General features: G+C 38.5%; 3 protein-coding genes across 5 annotated transcripts in view; 1 reads left to right on the forward strand and 2 right to left on the reverse strand.

Moving 5' to 3' along the window:
- Positions 1 to 7,977, reverse strand: part of LOC119838568 (gastrula zinc finger protein XlCGF26.1-like) — a 12,501-nt gene extending 4,524 nt beyond the window's left edge. For 2 of the 3 annotated variants that reach the window (XM_038364555.1, XM_038364557.1), the window contains exons 1-10: positions 7,792 to 7,977; positions 7,169 to 7,279; positions 6,453 to 6,671; positions 6,019 to 6,136; positions 5,088 to 5,203; positions 3,791 to 3,919; positions 3,096 to 3,184; positions 2,002 to 2,124; positions 1,159 to 1,269; positions 15 to 135 (exon numbers count right to left, since the gene is read on the reverse strand). In XM_038364555.1, coding sequence (XP_038220483.1) covers positions 15 to 135; positions 1,159 to 1,269; positions 2,002 to 2,124; positions 3,096 to 3,184; positions 3,791 to 3,919; positions 5,088 to 5,203; positions 6,019 to 6,136; positions 6,453 to 6,671; positions 7,169 to 7,279; positions 7,792 to 7,908 — 1,254 coding nt within the window. In that variant the 5' untranslated portion in view covers positions 7,909 to 7,977. The remainder of the gene's footprint in view (positions 1 to 14; positions 136 to 1,158; positions 1,270 to 2,001; positions 2,125 to 3,095; positions 3,185 to 3,790; positions 3,920 to 5,087; positions 5,204 to 6,018; positions 6,137 to 6,452; positions 6,672 to 7,168; positions 7,280 to 7,791) is intronic. The other variant, XM_038364556.1, reaches the window with a different exon arrangement.
- A 1,502-nt stretch (positions 7,978 to 9,479) lies between these two features.
- LOC119838432 (acetylcholinesterase-like) lies at positions 9,480 to 11,995 on the forward strand. Its single transcript, XM_038364379.1, has 4 exons — positions 9,480 to 9,584; positions 10,166 to 11,221; positions 11,483 to 11,682; positions 11,809 to 11,995. The coding sequence occupies exons 1-4, from the start codon at positions 9,480 to 9,482 to the stop codon at positions 11,993 to 11,995; spliced, it is 1,548 nt and encodes a 515-aa protein (XP_038220307.1).
- Positions 11,996 to 13,036: 1,041 nt separating this feature from the next.
- The window catches only part of LOC119838489, a 22,681-nt gene continuing 17,050 nt past the window's right edge, over positions 13,037 to 18,667 (reverse strand). Inside the window, exons 3-5 of the mRNA XM_038364438.1 lie at positions 18,178 to 18,280; positions 17,386 to 17,484; positions 13,037 to 16,549 (exon numbers count right to left, since the gene is read on the reverse strand). Coding sequence (XP_038220366.1) covers positions 13,695 to 16,549; positions 17,386 to 17,484; positions 18,178 to 18,280 — 3,057 coding nt within the window. The 3' untranslated portion in view covers positions 13,037 to 13,694. The remainder of the gene's footprint in view (positions 16,550 to 17,385; positions 17,485 to 18,177; positions 18,281 to 18,667) is intronic.

Raw genomic sequence — 18,667 nt, forward strand, 5'->3', positions numbered from 1 at the left:
GCGTGTGTACTGACCTCGTGGCAGTACATGTTGGCGGACGACTCGTGCGTCACCAGGTGTATTTCCATCGCCTTCTTGAACAGAAACTGTTTGCCGCACTTCGGGCACGCGTACTCTTTCACGCCGCGGTGTATGCTGACGGATTGTGCTAGTTTTTATCTATATGCATATAACAAAATAATCCCCTTTTCCCTTGGTCACGCCATGACGCGTGAACGGATGGACCGATTTCAAATTTTTCTCACTATTATAAAGCTTCAATTTCACTGAGTGATAAACGCTATATATTTACTATATATTTGGAAGTGCGCTCCATCTTAGACTACATCTACGCTTACCAGCAGGCGAGTTGGTAGTCAAGCGCTTCCCTATAACACAATAAAAAAAAAAAAACCACGGACGAAGCCGGGGCGATCAGATAGTAATATATAAATATAACTAGAGTTATATATCTTTACATAATTTAAAAATATATTATAGAGGAACTACCAATGATTTGGTGTACTGAATTCAGTCACTAAATTCAGAAGATAATTTAGGATACAAATTAGAGAAGATCATTCTGTCAAAAAAGTAAAGAGCGACGGAGATTTTATTTTTTTCATAATTAGCGTATTAAATACTTCAAGTTTCGCTGAGCTTTGTACACCATCCGCGACACACCCTGTATATATATCAATTCATTCGGCGGTAACATAGATTTTATATGTTCGGAGTAACGGAGGCCCATATCCTTTTCCTTACCCTTCCCAGTCCTTTCCTTTATTTCTATCGCCAATCCTTTCTTAATCCCTTCCCAAAAAGTGGGCAATCCATTTGTAGAGGCGTAAGGTCTGCATTGGACCTTATGCCTCTGCAAATGTCCACGGGCGGTGGTAGCGCTTACCATCAGGCGTCCCACCAGCTCCATTACCGACTGTGATATAAAAAAACAAATAATCTCTCTACCCACTACACTAAATGTCCTAAATCCTTTTAAATTATGTTGCTATCTATATTTAAGTTGGTTGCCTGGTAGAGATCACTTATAAGTGATAAGGCCGCCTTCTGTGCTGTATCTCCTTTTTTTAGTATAAGTTGTTTTTGTATTTTGTTGGCAGCACAATAAAGTGTATAAATAAATAAATAAATAAATAAATGACTATAACTAAAACTCACAACAGATGCGTCCGCAGCGAGGTCCGGTCTCTGAATACTTTATCACATAACTCACACTTGTGTTGCTCCGAGTGAGTTTTCTTCATGTGATTGCGGAGTTTACCCAATGTGCTGGAAATGTGAGCTATTTGTGAGTTATTTGTAAATAACATGTAAATTACTTGTAAATGAGTGCTAAGGCAGTGATGGCTCAGTGGTTAGAACCTCGGAACCTCTAGAAACCATTTCAAGATCGATAAGTCGCGTTTCGAGATCGGGCGAGCGTGCAGGAAATAAATTCGATTTTTCAATTTATCTGTACATATGGATAACATCACCACTGCTTAAAACGGTGAAGGAAAACATCGTGAGGAAGCCGGCATGTCCATGAATCGAAAAGTTCGACGACATGTGACATCTGCCAAACCGCACTTGGCCAGCGTGCTGGATTATGGCCTGAAACCTCATAGGAGGCCTGTGTCCCAGCTGTGGGAACATATATGGGCTGATGATGATGAGTGCTAAACAACGTGTAAATTACATGTAAGCAACTTGTAAATAACTTGTAAGTGACTTGTAAAGATCTTATTACGACTGCTAAACAACATGGTAGGTGACAGGACTCGGGAAGGATGACAGTCGAAGCTAAATCGTGTGTTATGACGGTTTAAAAACGCCTCTAAAACACGTGTGCTTAAAAGAATATTTAACCCCAAGCAGGTTTCATTGTGAAAAAAAAAATTTTGCTCAGCATCATGGGTCATGTACCAGTTTTATAACGACATGTGTGTGTTTGTGTTCAGCGCGTGTGTGTGTGTGTGTGTGTGTGTGTGTGTGTGTGTGTGTGCGTGTGCGTGTACTCACGCGGCGGCGTGTCCGCACAGCGTGCAGGTGTGCGTGGGCGCGGGCGCTGCGTGGCGCCGGTGCGCGTGGTCGGCGGCGACGCTCGCGCGCGACCACACGCCGCCGCACAGCCGGCAGCGCCATCTGTTCCGTATAGACACAACCAACTGTAGCGCGGCTACGGAGTGTCGTAGGAGCCAAGGGATAACTTGGAGCAAGGTGAGAGGAACTCAAAACGTCACGATAGAAACAGCTGGCGCAGCACTGTGGGTGCCAGGTGTTCCAGTTAAGGGACACGGCATGATAACTAAAGATTATGAAAAAAAATAAAAACGGATACGCGTTGAATTTTCTCAACTTATTTAATACTAGCGGTCCGCTCCGGCTTCGCCCGTGGTACATATATAGCCTATAGCCTTCCTCAATAAGTGGGCTATCTAACACTGAATAAATTTTTCAAATCCGACCAGCAGTTCCTGAGATTAGTACGTTCAAACAAACAAACAAACTCTTTAGTTTTATAAAAGTGGTCTTATGACGTGTCACGTGTGACGTGTGCTGTGTCATGATCCACGTGTGAAGCATCATGTCTCACATGCGATGTGTGTGGATGTATCGTTAAATGTATGGTGTGTCAGGTGTTATGCGTAATGTGACACGTGTGACGTATCACGTGTGGTGAATCACTTATGACGCCGTGTCCGATGTTCACGTGTCACGGCGTGTCATGGCTTGTCAAGGTGTGTCGTGGCGTGTCATGGCGTGTCAAGGTGTGTCGTGGCGTGTCATGGTGTGTCAAGGTGTGTCGTGGCGTGTCAGGGCGTGTCATGGCGTGTCAAGGTGTGTCGTGGCGTGTCATGGCGTGTCATGGTGTGTCATGGCGTGTATGATTGCGCATGAAACTGCGTGTGTTATTTCGTGTGTGATGAATCGCGATTATTTAATTTTAAAAACGAATCGATTTGATGCTATGCCAAAATTAATGAACTATGAATACGGCATGCGACATCCATGTTTAAATAAACCATTATCTCCATTTATTTTAACGTTTCAAACATTCACCAAAACGATTGAGCCAAAATTGATGCGGTTTTACAATAAACAGCAGCGCTCACCTCACTCTATGCCTCCGCCTGTGCGACGACAGAGCTTGCTTGTCCTTACACCGTATGTGACAAACATCACATTCCGATGTCCCAGCTGACTGTCACGAATGAATGAATAATTTGAATAATCGAATTAATAACTTAATTTTTGTGTGCATTTTATTTTACTCGAAAGAAATTTATTTTAAGTCCATTGTCTACCCATATATTAGAAAAAAAAAATCAATTTTTCAACCGACTTCAAAAAAGGGGGATTCCCGATTCGACATTGTTTTTTTGACGTGACAACGTCTTAAATTAGGTTGCGGCTCGGACTCACTCATGAAAAAGTGTAACGCCCGGTAACGTTACGATGAGTCACCGAACTATGATCGGTCCGCCGCGCGCGCAGCACTAGAGAATTAGGCGCATTGAATCGGCGCGTGCTTGTGTCTCTGTCTCTGTCTTTCTCGAGCGTTCTTGGCGTTGTCACGTAAAATCTTCGCCCGTAAAACCGACTTTACAGGCAACCATTTTTTCGTGTTTTAGTCCCTCATAACTTTTACTGGGTGAATCAATTTTTATGACTCTTTTTTTTTTTAAATCCAGTACCTCACGTTTGGTCCCATCCAAATCAACAAATGTATCACACAAAAAAAAATTACAGTCCAACTAACATAGCCTCTCCTTTTCGAAGTCGGTCGATGCAACATAAAAACCCATACCAGCTGGTGTTTTTTCATGTGCTCGTCCAATTTACATCTATGATTAAAGCCAATCACGCAGTTGTAGCATTTGTGGGAGTGTCTCGTGAAGGTGTCGCTCGCTAGGGCTTTCGCTCTCTCCAACTGTACCTGTAATCCATATCTGTACTTTACATGCGGGAGTTGAGCACGCTTCGGCACGAATTGGACTAGCTCGCATCGAAGTACCACACCCCAACAGAAGACCAGTGTGAGGTTTTTTTTTTTTATGTCATAGCGGGCAATTGAGCTGGTGGTTCGCTTGATGGTAAACGATCACCACCGCCCATGAAGATTCGCAGAGGCTTAGACCTCTGAGAATGCGCTGCCCGCTTTTAAGGGATAAGGGATAAGAATAGGATTGATGAATGGAAAAAAGGAATGGACTGGTAAGGGCTATGAGAAGGTAATAGGCCTCGGGCTCCCCCACTCACCGTACGAAACACAATAGCAAGCTATTATTTCACGCCGGTTTTCTGTGGGGGTGCGGTACTTCTCCGGTGCGAGCTGGCACAATTCGTACCGAAACGTGCTCGACTACCACACTTAGATAGAAGCATGCTTCTGTGTTTCGTTCACTGAATAGGGGAGCTGGAGACTCGTATCCTTTTCCCCCCTTCCCAGACCTTTCTTTTAATCCTCTCATCGATTGTTTCTCAATCCAATTAAAAGTCGGCAATCCATTTATAGAGGCGTAAGGTCTGCAATCGACCTTACGCCTCTCTAAATGTTCCTTTCCTTATTCCTTTCTTAAAAGCATATTATTGACGTATAAATGCAAAAAATCTGTCATCGTCGACACTGGAGCTGGTTTGTCGCCTGATGGTAAGCGATCACTACCGCCCGTGAACGTTCGCTGTCAAGGAAGGAATAAGGAAAGGATTGACGGCTGGTAGGAAGGAATATACGGAACGAAACACAGTAGAAAATATATAGTAATCATCAATTGTACTAAATAGGATATCTTACCAGAAATAAGATTTTAAATGGAGAAATTTATATAAGGTACAAATTTTGCCTATATGTTATTCCAGTTGTCCAATTATTTTATTATATTCCAGTTGTTGCCCATATGTTATTCCAGTTGTCCAACTGTCTACATACCAAATTTCATTGCAATCGGTTCAGTAGTTTTTGCGTGAAAGAGCAACAAACACACACACATCCTTACAAACTTTCGCATTTATAGTATTAGTAGCAATAGGATAGGAAGTGGAAAGTATGATTTCAATGCTATAAAAGAAAATATTGCATATAAGGTAAATTGAACTATTCCCACCTCGTCCCAGCTCAGAATGACCATTTCCAGGTGATCGGGGTGGACATTCAATTGCTGCAGCTTCTTCAACACCCTCGCGTTCTGGACCACGCCAGATTCCTTTTCGCGTCGCTTACCTGATCAAAATTATGATTCGTGAATTCTATAATCTATTTTTTTAATATAACAGCGGGTAATTGGCTGGTGGTTCGCCTGATGGTAAGCGATCACCAGCGTCCGTGAACAGAGCAGAGGTAGCGCCTCTGCGAATGCGCTGCCCGCTTTTAAGGAATAAAGACTAAGGAGAGGATTGATGACTGGAAAGAAGGAATGGACTTGGAAGGGCGAGGAGAGGGAAATAGGCCTCCGAGTTTTAACTGTACGAAACACAATAGCAAGCTATTATTTCAGGCCGGTCTTCTGTGAGGGTGTGGTACTTCCCCAGTGCGAGCTGACTCAATTCGTGCCGAAGCATGCTCGACTCCCACGATAAAATGGATGGCTGGACAGAAGAAATGGACTGGGAAGGGTGAGGAAAAGGAAACGGGTCTCTATCAAATCTCATCTAAATTATAAGAAAAAGTACCCAGAGCTAGTACAGTTATCGCACGTATACTTCACAACCGTAGGTAACATGCTCATTTGTTGATTTTTCACACTTCAAGACTAACATTATTAAACAAATTTTGATGAAACTGCAATGAACTTGGTCGAAGATCAGATTTCAAACTGGAACTTACTTATAGAAATTAGAAAACTTTCAACGCGATTTATTCATTATATTATTAACCCGACGTATCGAACACTTTACAGCGAGCGAGGTCACGGGGACTCTCCCCGACTGTGACTGTGACTAGAACTTACTTCTCTACAAAAATGCTGCGGAATATTTCTATGGTAAACAGTTGTTACGTTCTAATATCTAAATAGTTCTACAGGTAGAAGCACTTACCTTCTTTTCTTTTCGTTTTATTTTTCGATTTCTTCTTAACACTTGTCAGTGGTTCATCGTCAGAATCATTGAAATCGAATGATGATTTTACCACGTCATTGTTATCGTCAAATTCCGGCTGAAAGATTAAATGAAATACAGCAATTGGCATAAAAAGCCAGTGAAAGTACAATGAAATGGTATAAATTTTCAACACACACCCCAAAATTTAGAGAGGACCAACCCCATTTTATGTTTTATTACTCTGAGTTATAACTCAACGGGTTTTCAACCGATTGACATGATTCTTTTTGTATTTGATAGGGTAATTGTTGTCAAATGGTCAACAATTTAGAATTCAGAGGTCCCCCCCTCCCCCCAGGGATTCCGGCTTTCTTGTAGGAAAAATAATTAATAATTGCATTAATACAGACAAAAAAGCTATAGTCAGTTACCTTAAAATCTTCATAATGTACATCACAATGATCACGATTAAGCGCTCTATCATTATGGTAAAAAACATCAAATTTCACATCACAACGTCCACCATCATCGTTGGTTTGTTCATCTTCCATCTTTATTAATGATACAAATTTATTATCATTATAATAATTACACTCAACGCTCAAACAGTTTGATGATATCAAATTAGATAAAGTTGTTGGTTGATTCAACTGAAATATACAAAAATTTTGAGTTTGATAGTTTAGTTTGGTTTTAGCAATTTTGACGAGTTTTTTTTTATTTATTTATTTATTACTCTTTAACAAAAATTGTACAAGAAACTTAAAAATATATACATATATTAATAACCATTAAGAAGATGAAGAGTACAATTTGTTAGGCGGCCTTATCACTCAGAAGTGATCTCTTCCAGGCAACCCGGAGTTTAGTTGGCAGAAAGATGCATGTACACTGAATATGATAAAAAATACATAACTACATTTTTTACTAGGAAAAGCAAATATTACCACATTTTAAAAGGGTCAAATACATTGCATAGTAAGTAGTATATATAATTTTCTGAATTCAAAAACCATTGCAAGGATATTTTTAATTTTTACAGGAATTAATACCACAGACTGACAGATGTAGATATATATTTTTTTATTAAATTGTATATAAAAGCATGCATTACAATTATAATACCATAGGAAAAGAATATATTTACCAAGTTATACATAGTTTCCTGTGCTGTTCTGATTTGTTTCTTAAATTTTATTATTTTTCTTAACATAGCACAGCACTCCCAACATAGGTTCAATATATTTTTGAAATTATCCTGAAATTTAAGTAACAAAAATATATTTTTTAAACATTGGTCATGAATTTGTCAAAATTATTTTATGTAATGTTATTCAATATACCACAAATTGCTGAACTTTTTGGTAGTTTGACAATTATATTCATAATTAACTTTTTTTTCAGTAGATGTTACAAAAAATATACATATAAATGTACATGTTAGTTGAAGAAGTCAATACAATACTTTTATGAAATAAACTGGTACTTTCAGTTGAAATGCCTAAGCATAATGAATTATTTTATTCATTTCGCATTTCATTATAATTTTTACTCTCTTGTAGTTCTTCAAGAGAAATGTTTTTTTTTTTTGTTTCACAAATGAAAGGTCGATGGTTTTTGTTTTCATTTTTTCATTCAAATCTGACACAACTTTCAGTTTATAACAACTACAATATTTTTTAAATGTATTTGATTCTAGATTGTATTCGTTGTCATCACCATCAGCTCTAATAACGGTTATATTAATGAAATATTGTATAAACAACTCACATCAACATTCAATAGTTGTAAAAACAGTTGTTTTATATCATCACTATGGCTAAATAACATCCGATCGTTACTTAAACACCCCTCACAAATATTTGTATTATCCATAATTATATTCATTTAACTATATCATATAATAAATTTATAAAAAATACAAATTTAACAAAAAAACTGTTACATTCGATAGGAACGGGTTGATTGCTGAATGACATTTGACAAATTGACATTGACAATAGTTTTAAGTTCAGTGTCGCCATCATCGGTATATATTTTGCAATAAAAAAAATTATAAATTTATAGACAACGGTGAATAACTTAAAATAAATAACAATATAAATACGTGAAAAGAAAATATCATTGTACGTATACCCAATCTATCAGATAAACTTAGGATTTTGTATTTATGATTATTTCTAAGGCTATGAGTTAGAAAAAAAAGATCAGAAATACATTCTACTACGTACTAGTCCTTCTAGTCCTACTAATATTGTAAGTGCGAAAGTTTGTAAGGATGAGAGTGTGTTTGTTGATCTATCACGCAAAAACTACTCAACCGATTGCAATGAAATTTGGTACGTAGATAGCTGGACAACTGGAATAACATATAGGCAACTTTTTATCCCGATATTCCTACGGGACGGACTTATGCGGGTGAAACCGCGAGGCGCAGCTAGTATTATATATAAACAAAAAAGAAACAATAATAATAATATAACTGCCTTAAACATTTTAAAAACCTAGCTATTAGTGACATCAAGATCATTAAGTTAGAACTAACGCATTATATATTACTTTACTCTATGGACTAGCGTGGCTTATTTCTTTTCCTGTTTTTAATACAAAAAGAGGTACTTTTCTTAAGTTTTAGTTCATTTTTTTTTAATTTTGATCACTAGATTGCGTTCTTTCAAGGGTTCTACTAGATTCAAACTAGCGTTTTTTAAATTTAACATTATTGCTTTTTTCTATGCGACTGTTTTAATTTTGATATCTTCTATTTATAATATAGGTGACTAGCAAACCCCGCGAACTCCGTTTCGCCACCAGATGGCTTCGTTTTTCCCGCTTTTCTGATGAATTTTTTCCGGAATTTTCTTTGCTATAAACCTCACGACGCCCAAGACCTTTCCAACGAATGCAAAACCGTGGAAATCGGTTCGTGCGTTCTGGAGTTATAGCGTCAGGAAGGGAAACCCGACTTATTTTTATATAGTAGATATCATTCATTGTGTTACTTTAATAATCGAAAAGTATGATGACTTTTGTTATGTCAAACACTTTTACGAGACAATTTTGATTTTTTTACATTTTTTTATTGCCTGCAGTTGGAAACAATATATATACTTATAGTAATTCGTAACTAATCTGAAGAATATGTTGTGTTTTTTATACAAAAAAATAAACATACATACAACCTAATTAATATAATATTAATAGTACATAGCGTACGATTTACAAAATAAAATAAAGTGTTTTATTATAAAATCGTGGTCCATTAAATTTTACAAGCGTTCGTGAACTATTTCTTCACATTTACACATAAAGTATCAACGAAAAATGCGAGCACAGATAATAAAGAATTAAAAAAAATGGTCTCAAGAAATCTTCTTACTTCAACATTTCTACAGATAATATTAGTGCCAGCTATAGTGTATATTTGTAAAAATGCATATGACGAGTATTCTCGGCCTATGGTCCTGACTAAAAATGGATGGGTGCGGGGTCTGACGTCAGAAGAGGGTGATATGTTTTTGGGGATACCGTACGCGAAAGTTAGGGAGGATAATCCGTTTGGGGTGAGTTATTTCGTATTTAGCCGTGTATTACGTCATGTGTGAACGTTATTTCTCTTCTACACGCTCTTATGAAACTATCACGTGTTGGATTGTTTGTTACAGACTCCTTTAGACTCGATTTTGACCCACTTTAAACGGACATTGATATTTCAAATATTTTACATTTAATATGGATCGGTGACAATACATTAATTTCATGAGTTTTATCTTATTATTTTAATTAAGTTTGTCAGAATTAAATAATTTCCTTACGTATACTCTGTATAAGAGCCAGTGTGGCAATTTAGTTAATTATTTCATAAATGTTTTTGTTTGTTATTTAAGCTATATTTATTAAAAAACACTTAACAGATACACTAAGACAAGTTGTCAAGTTGTAATAATTTGTTTCCAATAATTGTATTATCGATTTTTTTATGATAAAGTCTGCGAAAGAGCTGGTGGGTTGCCTGAAGAAATACATTACCCACACTGGAACACTGGTTTCGTGTGAATTGTTATCAAATACGGATTGCTCTAACTCTGTCTACTAACTATTTAAAATACACTGATCATTATCGTTACCTATTATTTTCCCACAGGCTGCGGATCCCTACCCAAAATACGACGATGTGTTTGAAGCAGTCGATGACACCAAAATCTGTCCCCAACAAGATGAGATATCACAAGCCATTGGAGGCTCCTTAGACTGTCTTAGAATTCACATATATGTACCTAAACGGCGACAGGGTAAAATGCCCGTTATGGCCTACATATTAGGGGGCAAATTTCTATTCGGTTTTTCTGGAACTTTTGGACATGGACGCATTTATGGGCCAGAGTATTTGGGAAGATATGGTGTGATATACGTCGTTTTCAATCATAGAGTTGGCGCGTATGGATATATGTGTCTAGGTACACCCGAGGTGCCCGGAAATGCTGGTTTAAAGGACCAAATATTAGCTCTGCGTTGGATAAAAGAGAACATCGCAGCATTCGGAGGTGATCCTGATAGAATAACCGCGTTCGGTCACAGTAGCGGTGCTATAGGTCTGGATTTCCATTTAAATTACTTAAAAGAGGACTTGTTCCATCAAGTGATTCTGCAAAGCGGCACCATTTTAATGCCCACGAGCTTAGAACCAATCGACACAAGTACACCCATAAAGATCGCTGATAAATTAGGCTTCCAAATAGATGACTTTCAAGAGGCTATTGAATTTATTAGTAAGCAAAGTCCATCAGCGGTTGTTGAAGCTGATTTCAAATTGTCCATAAAACATAGGCCGTGCGTAGAGGAAGCATTCGGCGTTGACAATTATATTACAAAATACCCGAAGGATATAATTCCGAATGTTAAAAACAAGCGGATACTGATGGGTCATACTAGAGATGAAGCTGGTATGATGCTGTCAGATAAACCGGCGAAATATTTCGAAAACCATGGAGTTATTGAAGAATCTGTGGCTTCTATATTTGATTTCGGTACGAGCAAAGAATTTAATGATGTTTGCGATTATATTAAACGTTATTATATCGGTGACAACGTAATGAACGGGGAGTTTAAAGAGCACGCAATAAACGCTAGTTCGGATATCGTCTTTAACTACCCTTTACATCGACAGCTGGATAGGTTCATAGAACATGGGGCGGAGAAGGTAATTTATACTTCTATACTATAGAAATTACAGTAATATAATAAAGAAGACACTTCTGTATTTTTGTATCTTTGTACTGTTGGCACGCAAAAACCACTGAACCGATTTAACGGTCTCTTTTTGAATATAAGTGGTTAAGCGTGTTGCATTTTAAAGTCACAGATAATAGAAATACTGCTAAATAAGGCGTAAACATCACTGGAGTATGTGCCTGAAGCCATAGCTATTATAATTGTAGATTTAATCAAGGGATTTCACCAGATCTATTTCTACGTGTTCTCATACTCTGGGGGTCGGAATCTCTGCAAGGCATCCAAGAGGTTGACCGCTGGAGGCGCCATGCACGCTGACGAACTCGGATACTTATATGAGCCATTTTTCTTCAAGAGGCGCAGACACCCCGATGATATGCTAATGGTTGACAGACTTTCTATGCTCTGGACCAATTTCGCTAAGTACGGGTATGTATCGATGGTTCAAATCCGTATGTGAATTTTAGAAATCTTTATATCTGACCGCGTGCTTTTAACTTATTTACACGTTTTTACTTACAATAAATTTGGTGATGTCCTATTTAATTCTTCCAGAGACCCAACGTTTACAACATCTGAAATACTTCCTACAAAATGGCTACCAATATCCAAAGACAGCAGAGCGTACTTCGTCATAGACAAACATATGCGCATGGACACAGAGATGTTGGTGCGAATGCAGTTTTGGCGGGAACTGTATAAAAAATATTGGCTGAATGTCAAAGAATATCTTCTTACGTGATAACAACATTATAAAGAAATTATTAGAATCTAATATTGCAATCAATGTAACAAATACAGAGTTAAATACTTGACACTGGCATGTAGACATAGTATCCTTTTGCCACGAAATAATAAAAAAATAGGAATATGGTTAAGAGTATGCCGATGGCCCACATCCTTTTCCTTTATTCCTCTCGCCAATCCTAACCTAACTTTCCTAATCCCTTCCCAATGTGAAGTCGGCAATCCATTTGTACAGGCGTAAGGTCTGCAATGGACCTTATGCCTCTGCAAATGTTCATGGGCGGTGGTAGAGCTTACCATCAGGCGTCCCACTAGCTCCGTTGACGACTGTGACATAAAAAAAAATACCACAGAATAAGTAATAAACTACGCAGAGTACACATTAAGTACATATTTTGTCGTATCTTTGTGGTTAAGAGCTTTGACAGTGACGTTCCATGCATGATACAGGGAAAATATAGATACTTCGAATTTTACCATTTTTATACAAAAGCAAGGATAATATTTCTCGTTGACTCAATGTGACGCGTATTGTTTTCACACTGATTAGGTATAGTTGTGTTTTCTGTTAATACTTTGTGATGGGCGCTTTACAGCTTGCTTATTTATACTCTATGGTATACCGAGTGACAATTTCATGAAATAAAAACTTTTTGTAAGAAATTGTATGGGGAAAATGTTAAATTATAAACTTGACACTGGCAAATAGTTGAAACTTATTGCCATAAAGGAAGAAAAAAAAGAAAGTTAAATTAATATGTATGACATATATTTATGTTCTTTTTTTTTGCAATTAACTCGAAAGTGTTTATGGTAAGTAGAAAAGAATATGGTTTTAATAAGGTCGTTTAATCTTGTTGTTTTTTTAATCTTCTTGAGTTTTTATTCTTAAGACAAAAAGTTACATAAGAACAAGAAAATACAATCTATAATATAGAGTGAAATAAATGTTGTGTTCATAATATTTTAGGCTATGTGTAATTGAATTGAAATTTGACAATTTTTAGGGCAAAGGTTATTTAAATAAAATCCGAAATGTATCATATTTTTTTATTAAATTACTTATATAAAATAGAGATTACTAACTGTATTACATGTCTGTAAAGCTGTCTATTTGAAACGCTGTCATTTATAAAAAATATGTTATCTGTGAGATATTTTTGTACTATCTAATATAGTATTATATTGTCTGCAGTACTATATATTATTATTATAATAATTTTGGCGCGTTATGTCAAATAGACAGCAACACTTCGTTCAAGACAGCAACACTTCGTTCAATTTAGATTAATTCGCCCAAAAAATACTGTAGCTACTTAAAAATACGATTAAATAATAAATAATGGTTTATTAATGCTAATGATTCATAAACGCTTGCAATAATGAAATCTTGTTAAAGATCTCACCTTGAAATCGTTTAAAATCGATGATAGATGGCGCTGATTACAAAATTAAATAAGGTCTTATTCTAAATTTAAATAAGTTGTGAAGATATTAACAGTGATACAGATGGCACCAGTGAGCTGTTTTTAAAAATATCATGTTTATAATAAAACTTGACGGATAGAGGTAGATGAAAGCGTGAATTTTGTCTTTGGGTAGATATCCAGCAATTTCTTAAAAGAAAATTTACGTTTCTTGGACCCAAAGCTCACTGGTTATTATAAGACTAGAAACTACGCGATATCCCATTCTCATGACTTGATTTTGTCACCAAATTCTTTATTTTCGTACTTATCTGATTCCTCACTTATACTAGTCGCTACAGATATTTCTGTGACTGTCTCTTGCGATTTTTCCTCGCCGAAATATATAGCTACGTCGTTATCAACGTCATCCAATTTTTGTACATTTTCAACGCCCGGAGGTGGGACAATAATTTCGTGTCGGATGGAGTTGTCAGTTCGTAAATCACATTCTTTCGTATGTTTGTGCTTATCACTGGAAACTTGAACGTCCTTATTCGAGCTTTGCACTTCTAGGTCTTTGCTTTTCGTCCTATCAATTGGCTCGTAGCCAGCTGGGAGGTCTAGGCCCTCTAGACTTGAAAAGCTAGGTTGGTAATTCGTGTTTTGATTTATAATTTGGTAGTGCTGGGTCTGCGTGTTTTGTTTTTGGCCAGGGTGCGGTTGTTCGATGGCTTGTAGAATGCTCTGTAGAAGACCTTCGGAGAGCAGTTGTTCGTGTGGAATCGTTGGGGAATTCGATTTCCCCTTTCCATCAGCTGAGGATTGGATCTGTACTGAATAAGTGGCGAGATTATTTGGCGCATTCGATTCCACGATCTGGTTCCCTTGGTTTATATTCTGGCTCGTGGAAACAATTTTTTGCTGCAACAATTTCGTCTCTTCACTCAAATTTCTTATTTGTTCAGATGTTTGGTAAATCTGATCAGCTAGCTGTAGGGAGTTCTGCTTGTATGCGTTTTTGGATCCGTCTTTAAGTGATTTTCCTTTTTGGACACTGGATCTTACTGTTTTCTCGCTTTCTATCTGATTGCTTGGTAGGATAGTTTGTACTAAAGTGTGAGAAGCTGACGATAAGTCTTTTGAGTTGTATGACACCGATTCACTTCCAGGGACGGGGGTGTTGAAACTATTCTGAGGAGATATTAATGTCTGTTGATTCTTTTGGAAAGCGGAGCCTAAAGAACTCAAGCTAGCGACGTAGCTAGCTGCTAATTCGGATGGTATTTTCTCGCCTAACCTCGCTGCTTTTAGAATTGCTTCATGGTACGGACAATGTTTGAGGATCGCTGCAGCTTCTAAGTTGCTTAGATTTGCTAATATCGTTCCATCGAGACTAGCTGTTACAGCGTTATTGCTAGATCCAGAGGCTGTGTGGTCAGCGACAGTTAGGAGAGGTGCTGCGTATGAATCTATTGGTGATCCATACAAGTTGCTAGGTTGTTGCTGTTGGAAGTTTATGGGAGTCCCAGCATGAGGTAAGCTGTATAAATTGGACGGCTCAATAGATAGGGCTAGGTTGCCAACGCCGTGATTTCCCGTCTGCTGGTTTATGTCTTTCACTTCTCGCACCGGCGGTGGTAAGTATGCAGGGCCAGTTTTCACGTGATCAATGCCGTGGTGGTCTTTATGTTGAGATACCTGTCCTATCTGCTGGATGAGTCCTTCTGGTACGGATTCACGGAATTTGATTGGATGCCTTGGTCCGTTGCTGACGGTATGCAATGAGTGGCCACCGCCTGATACAGATCCGTATGGGATTGGTAGATTGGCTGGTAGTGGACGTGGTGGTCCGTACTGATTACTAGGCGTGCCGTATACCCCAGAAGGTGGAAGGAGACCTTTGGCACCTTGTTGTCTTATTGATACTGGGAAACTAATAGGTTCTGGAGGCGGTCCATACGCATTAATTGGTTTCTGATTCTGTATGGATGATTGTATGAATGTTAAATCGGCATGCGGGTTACTGTTTTCGGTGTAATGCGCTTCGAATACTGTCTTGGATTGATCGATGTGGTTCGAATCTCCGCCAACGATGGCGTTTAAGTCGATATTCGCTAATGCATCTTGATGTACAGTCGAGTAGCCTGAGGATATTTGCGCTCCGGAGAATTGCGATTGTTCATTGAAGTTGGGGAGAGAATGAGCGTCAAGGTTAAGTAGTTCTGGGCTTGGAGGCGGTGGCGGTGGTGGTCCATACTGGTCCAAACTTTCTATGTGTCCTTGTACGTTATGAATGGTGTGAATATCCACGTTTTCCACCAAGGGTTTAGACACCCCAGGGATAGGTTTCCAGCCATCATAGAGAACGTGCGGAGGTGTTGGTGGAGCTGGAATGCCTGGGTGAGGTGGTCTGGGGTTGGGGTCCGGCTGAGGTGGTCCATAGTGTCCAATGCTGCCGAAATCTTGGACAACGATTTGATCATTTGGTCCAATAGGACCTAGAGGTAAGCCAGGTGGTCCGTAAGAATCAGTTGGAATTGGGAAATTTGGTTTTAAATTAGATGGCAGGTTTGGGAATGGTGTGCCATAGATTGGTGCCGGCAGGTTTGAATTGAAATCCAAGTTTGAACCAAAGTTTGTGCCAATTGACGTTTCAACAGTACTGAAGGTAGATCCTACATTAGCGCCGATGCCTATTGTCCCGAAATTTGAAGGCAAATCAGGTACTTGTATATTCTGGAAGTTTAGTGGTGCTCCGTAGCTTATTTTAGGCGGGCCGTAAATGGGTTTAGGCGGGCCGTACACAGGTTTCGGAACTCCATACACAGGTTTAGGATGACTCAATTTGGGTGGCTTGAATGGGACACCGTAGCTTGGTTTTGGAAGAACTTGCTTCGGTGGTCCATAGATCTTCTTGGGTGGTCCGTAGATAGGTTTTGGAGGGCCGTATGAGTTCTTTGGTGGGTGGAATTTAGGTGGGCCATAGATGGGTTTGGGTTTGCCGAGTGGGGGAGGGGGGCCTTCATAGTTCTGACTCGGGAACACCACAGGGGACGGTGGGCCGTACGCGCCTGGCGGTGTGTCTATGAATAGCGTTTCAGGCACTCCGTAGACGGGCGCGGGTAGAGATGAGTCTGGAACTGTTAAATAAAGGTATGTAAGGATATGAAATTTACTATATTTTTAACTAGCTATACCCGCGGCGTCACTCGCGAGGTACCCGGGTAAAAAATAGCCAATATGCTAATCCAGACCTAAATCTGTCTCTACACCAATGAATTCATACTTAAAAACTTTCACGTTTATAATATTAGTAGAATGAAATATAGACGCTAAAGATGTGAAAATTATTCGCAGTCAGGTCTAAAATATCATCGAGCTGAAATGTGCCTGAAATTACATCGATTTATTAAAATACTAGCTTATGCTCGCGGCTTTGTACGCGTTACATTCAGAGAAGTTTAATAGATGTAATTATACATATAAACCTTCCTCTTGAGTAACTCTATTTACAAAAAAACCCCCATTAAAATCCGTTGCGTAGTTTTAAAGATTTAAGCACACATACATACAGACGCGGAAAGCGATTTTGCTTTATACTATGTGTGGTTAATAAATAGATAAAATTATAGATAATTTTTTAATTAATTAACGAATATCGATTAGATCTTCCCTTCATATTTTACAAAACAAAAAGCAGTGGTGGCTCAGTGGTCAGAACCTCGGACTTAAAATCGATAAGTCGGGGTTCGAGACCGGGCGAGCGTGCAGGAAATAACTGATAAAAATTTATTTTTCAATTTACCTGTACATGTGGATAACATCACCACTGCTTAAAACGGTGAAGAAGAAAACATCGTGAGGAAACCGGCATGTCCAAGAATCAAAAGTTCGCCGACATGTGACATCTGCCCACGCTTGGCCAGCGTGGTGGATTATGGCCTGAATGGGCTTTTATGATGATAAACATACTAACCACTATTGATAATGTCCCGTGGGGGGCCGTAAGCGTCCGGGGGGAGGGGTTCGCCATACGAATTGGAGAGAACGGAGTCGCGCTTCTGCGCTTGGGGACCTGTGAAACGTTTGAAGTCAAACTCAAACATTTATTTATCCAATAACACTTCTTATAGAAGCACTACTACGTCATAACACAGTTATAACATTTACCACCGGTTCGGAAGGCAGATTCTACAGAGTACAGCACAACAAACTCTGTAGTTGCTCTTTTAAAATGTCAATTTTTGTTTTTTTTAACACTTGTATAGTTGTTTTCGAGACAGAGATTTTAAGACAGACTCGTTATATATAGGGTTCGATTCCCGGTGGGGACGTACAAAAATATAAAATGCCTGGCAGGATACAGAAGGCTGATCGCCTACTTGTCCATAAAGCAAAACGATCAAGAAAACGGATGTATATCATCCGCCCCATACCCCACTAGAGGACACGAGACTTCACAAGTATATTATTTCCAACCTTTAAAAAAAGTTTTTTGTATGTTTATTTTTACTTTTATATTTTTACTGGGTGAACCGATTCTTATGATTCTCAGTCAGTTGGAAGTTCTGACGACACAAGTCAGAAAACAATCGAATTAAAAACCCTTTTTTGAAGTCGGCTAAAAAACGTTGTATCAAAACAACATAAAAGAAAACATGAATTTATAATGAAAGTTATATGAATTTAAACGAAGATATATAAAAAAGGAAATCGGTTCATTTAGATTAAAAATGATGAACGATTAACTAGCTCATCACTAATTTACCAGGTTGAGACGCCTCCGCCACCAGATCCTGTGCATCATCCTTGGAGACCAGGCCGGGTGGAGAGTCCTCTGCTAGCGCGGCGGCCAGCCACAGCACGACCAACTGGAAATAAATGACAACTTAGCTTCAGTTTCAAGTCAATCTAATCACATTCTTATTACGACCAAGTTAATATTAAACAGAATCATTTTCTTAACATACTGATTATCACAATGAATGAACACACACACAATCCTACTAATATCATAAATGCGAAAGTTTGTAAGGATGTGTGTGTGTTTGTTGCTCTTTCACGCAAAAACTACTGAACCTATTGCGTTGAAATTTGATACGTAGACAGCTGGACAACTGGAATAACATATAGGCAACTTTTTATCCCGATATTCCTCCGGGATACGGACTTCGTCGTTTTCGTCGTTTCAGCCATGGGACGTCCACTGCTGGACAAAGGCCTCCCTCAAGGATTTCCACCTAGATCGGTCACTGGCG

This window comes from Zerene cesonia, unplaced genomic scaffold (assembly GCF_012273895.1).
Source record: "Zerene cesonia ecotype Mississippi unplaced genomic scaffold, Zerene_cesonia_1.1 Zces_u003, whole genome shotgun sequence".
NCBI lineage: Eukaryota > Metazoa > Arthropoda > Insecta > Lepidoptera > Pieridae > Zerene > Zerene cesonia.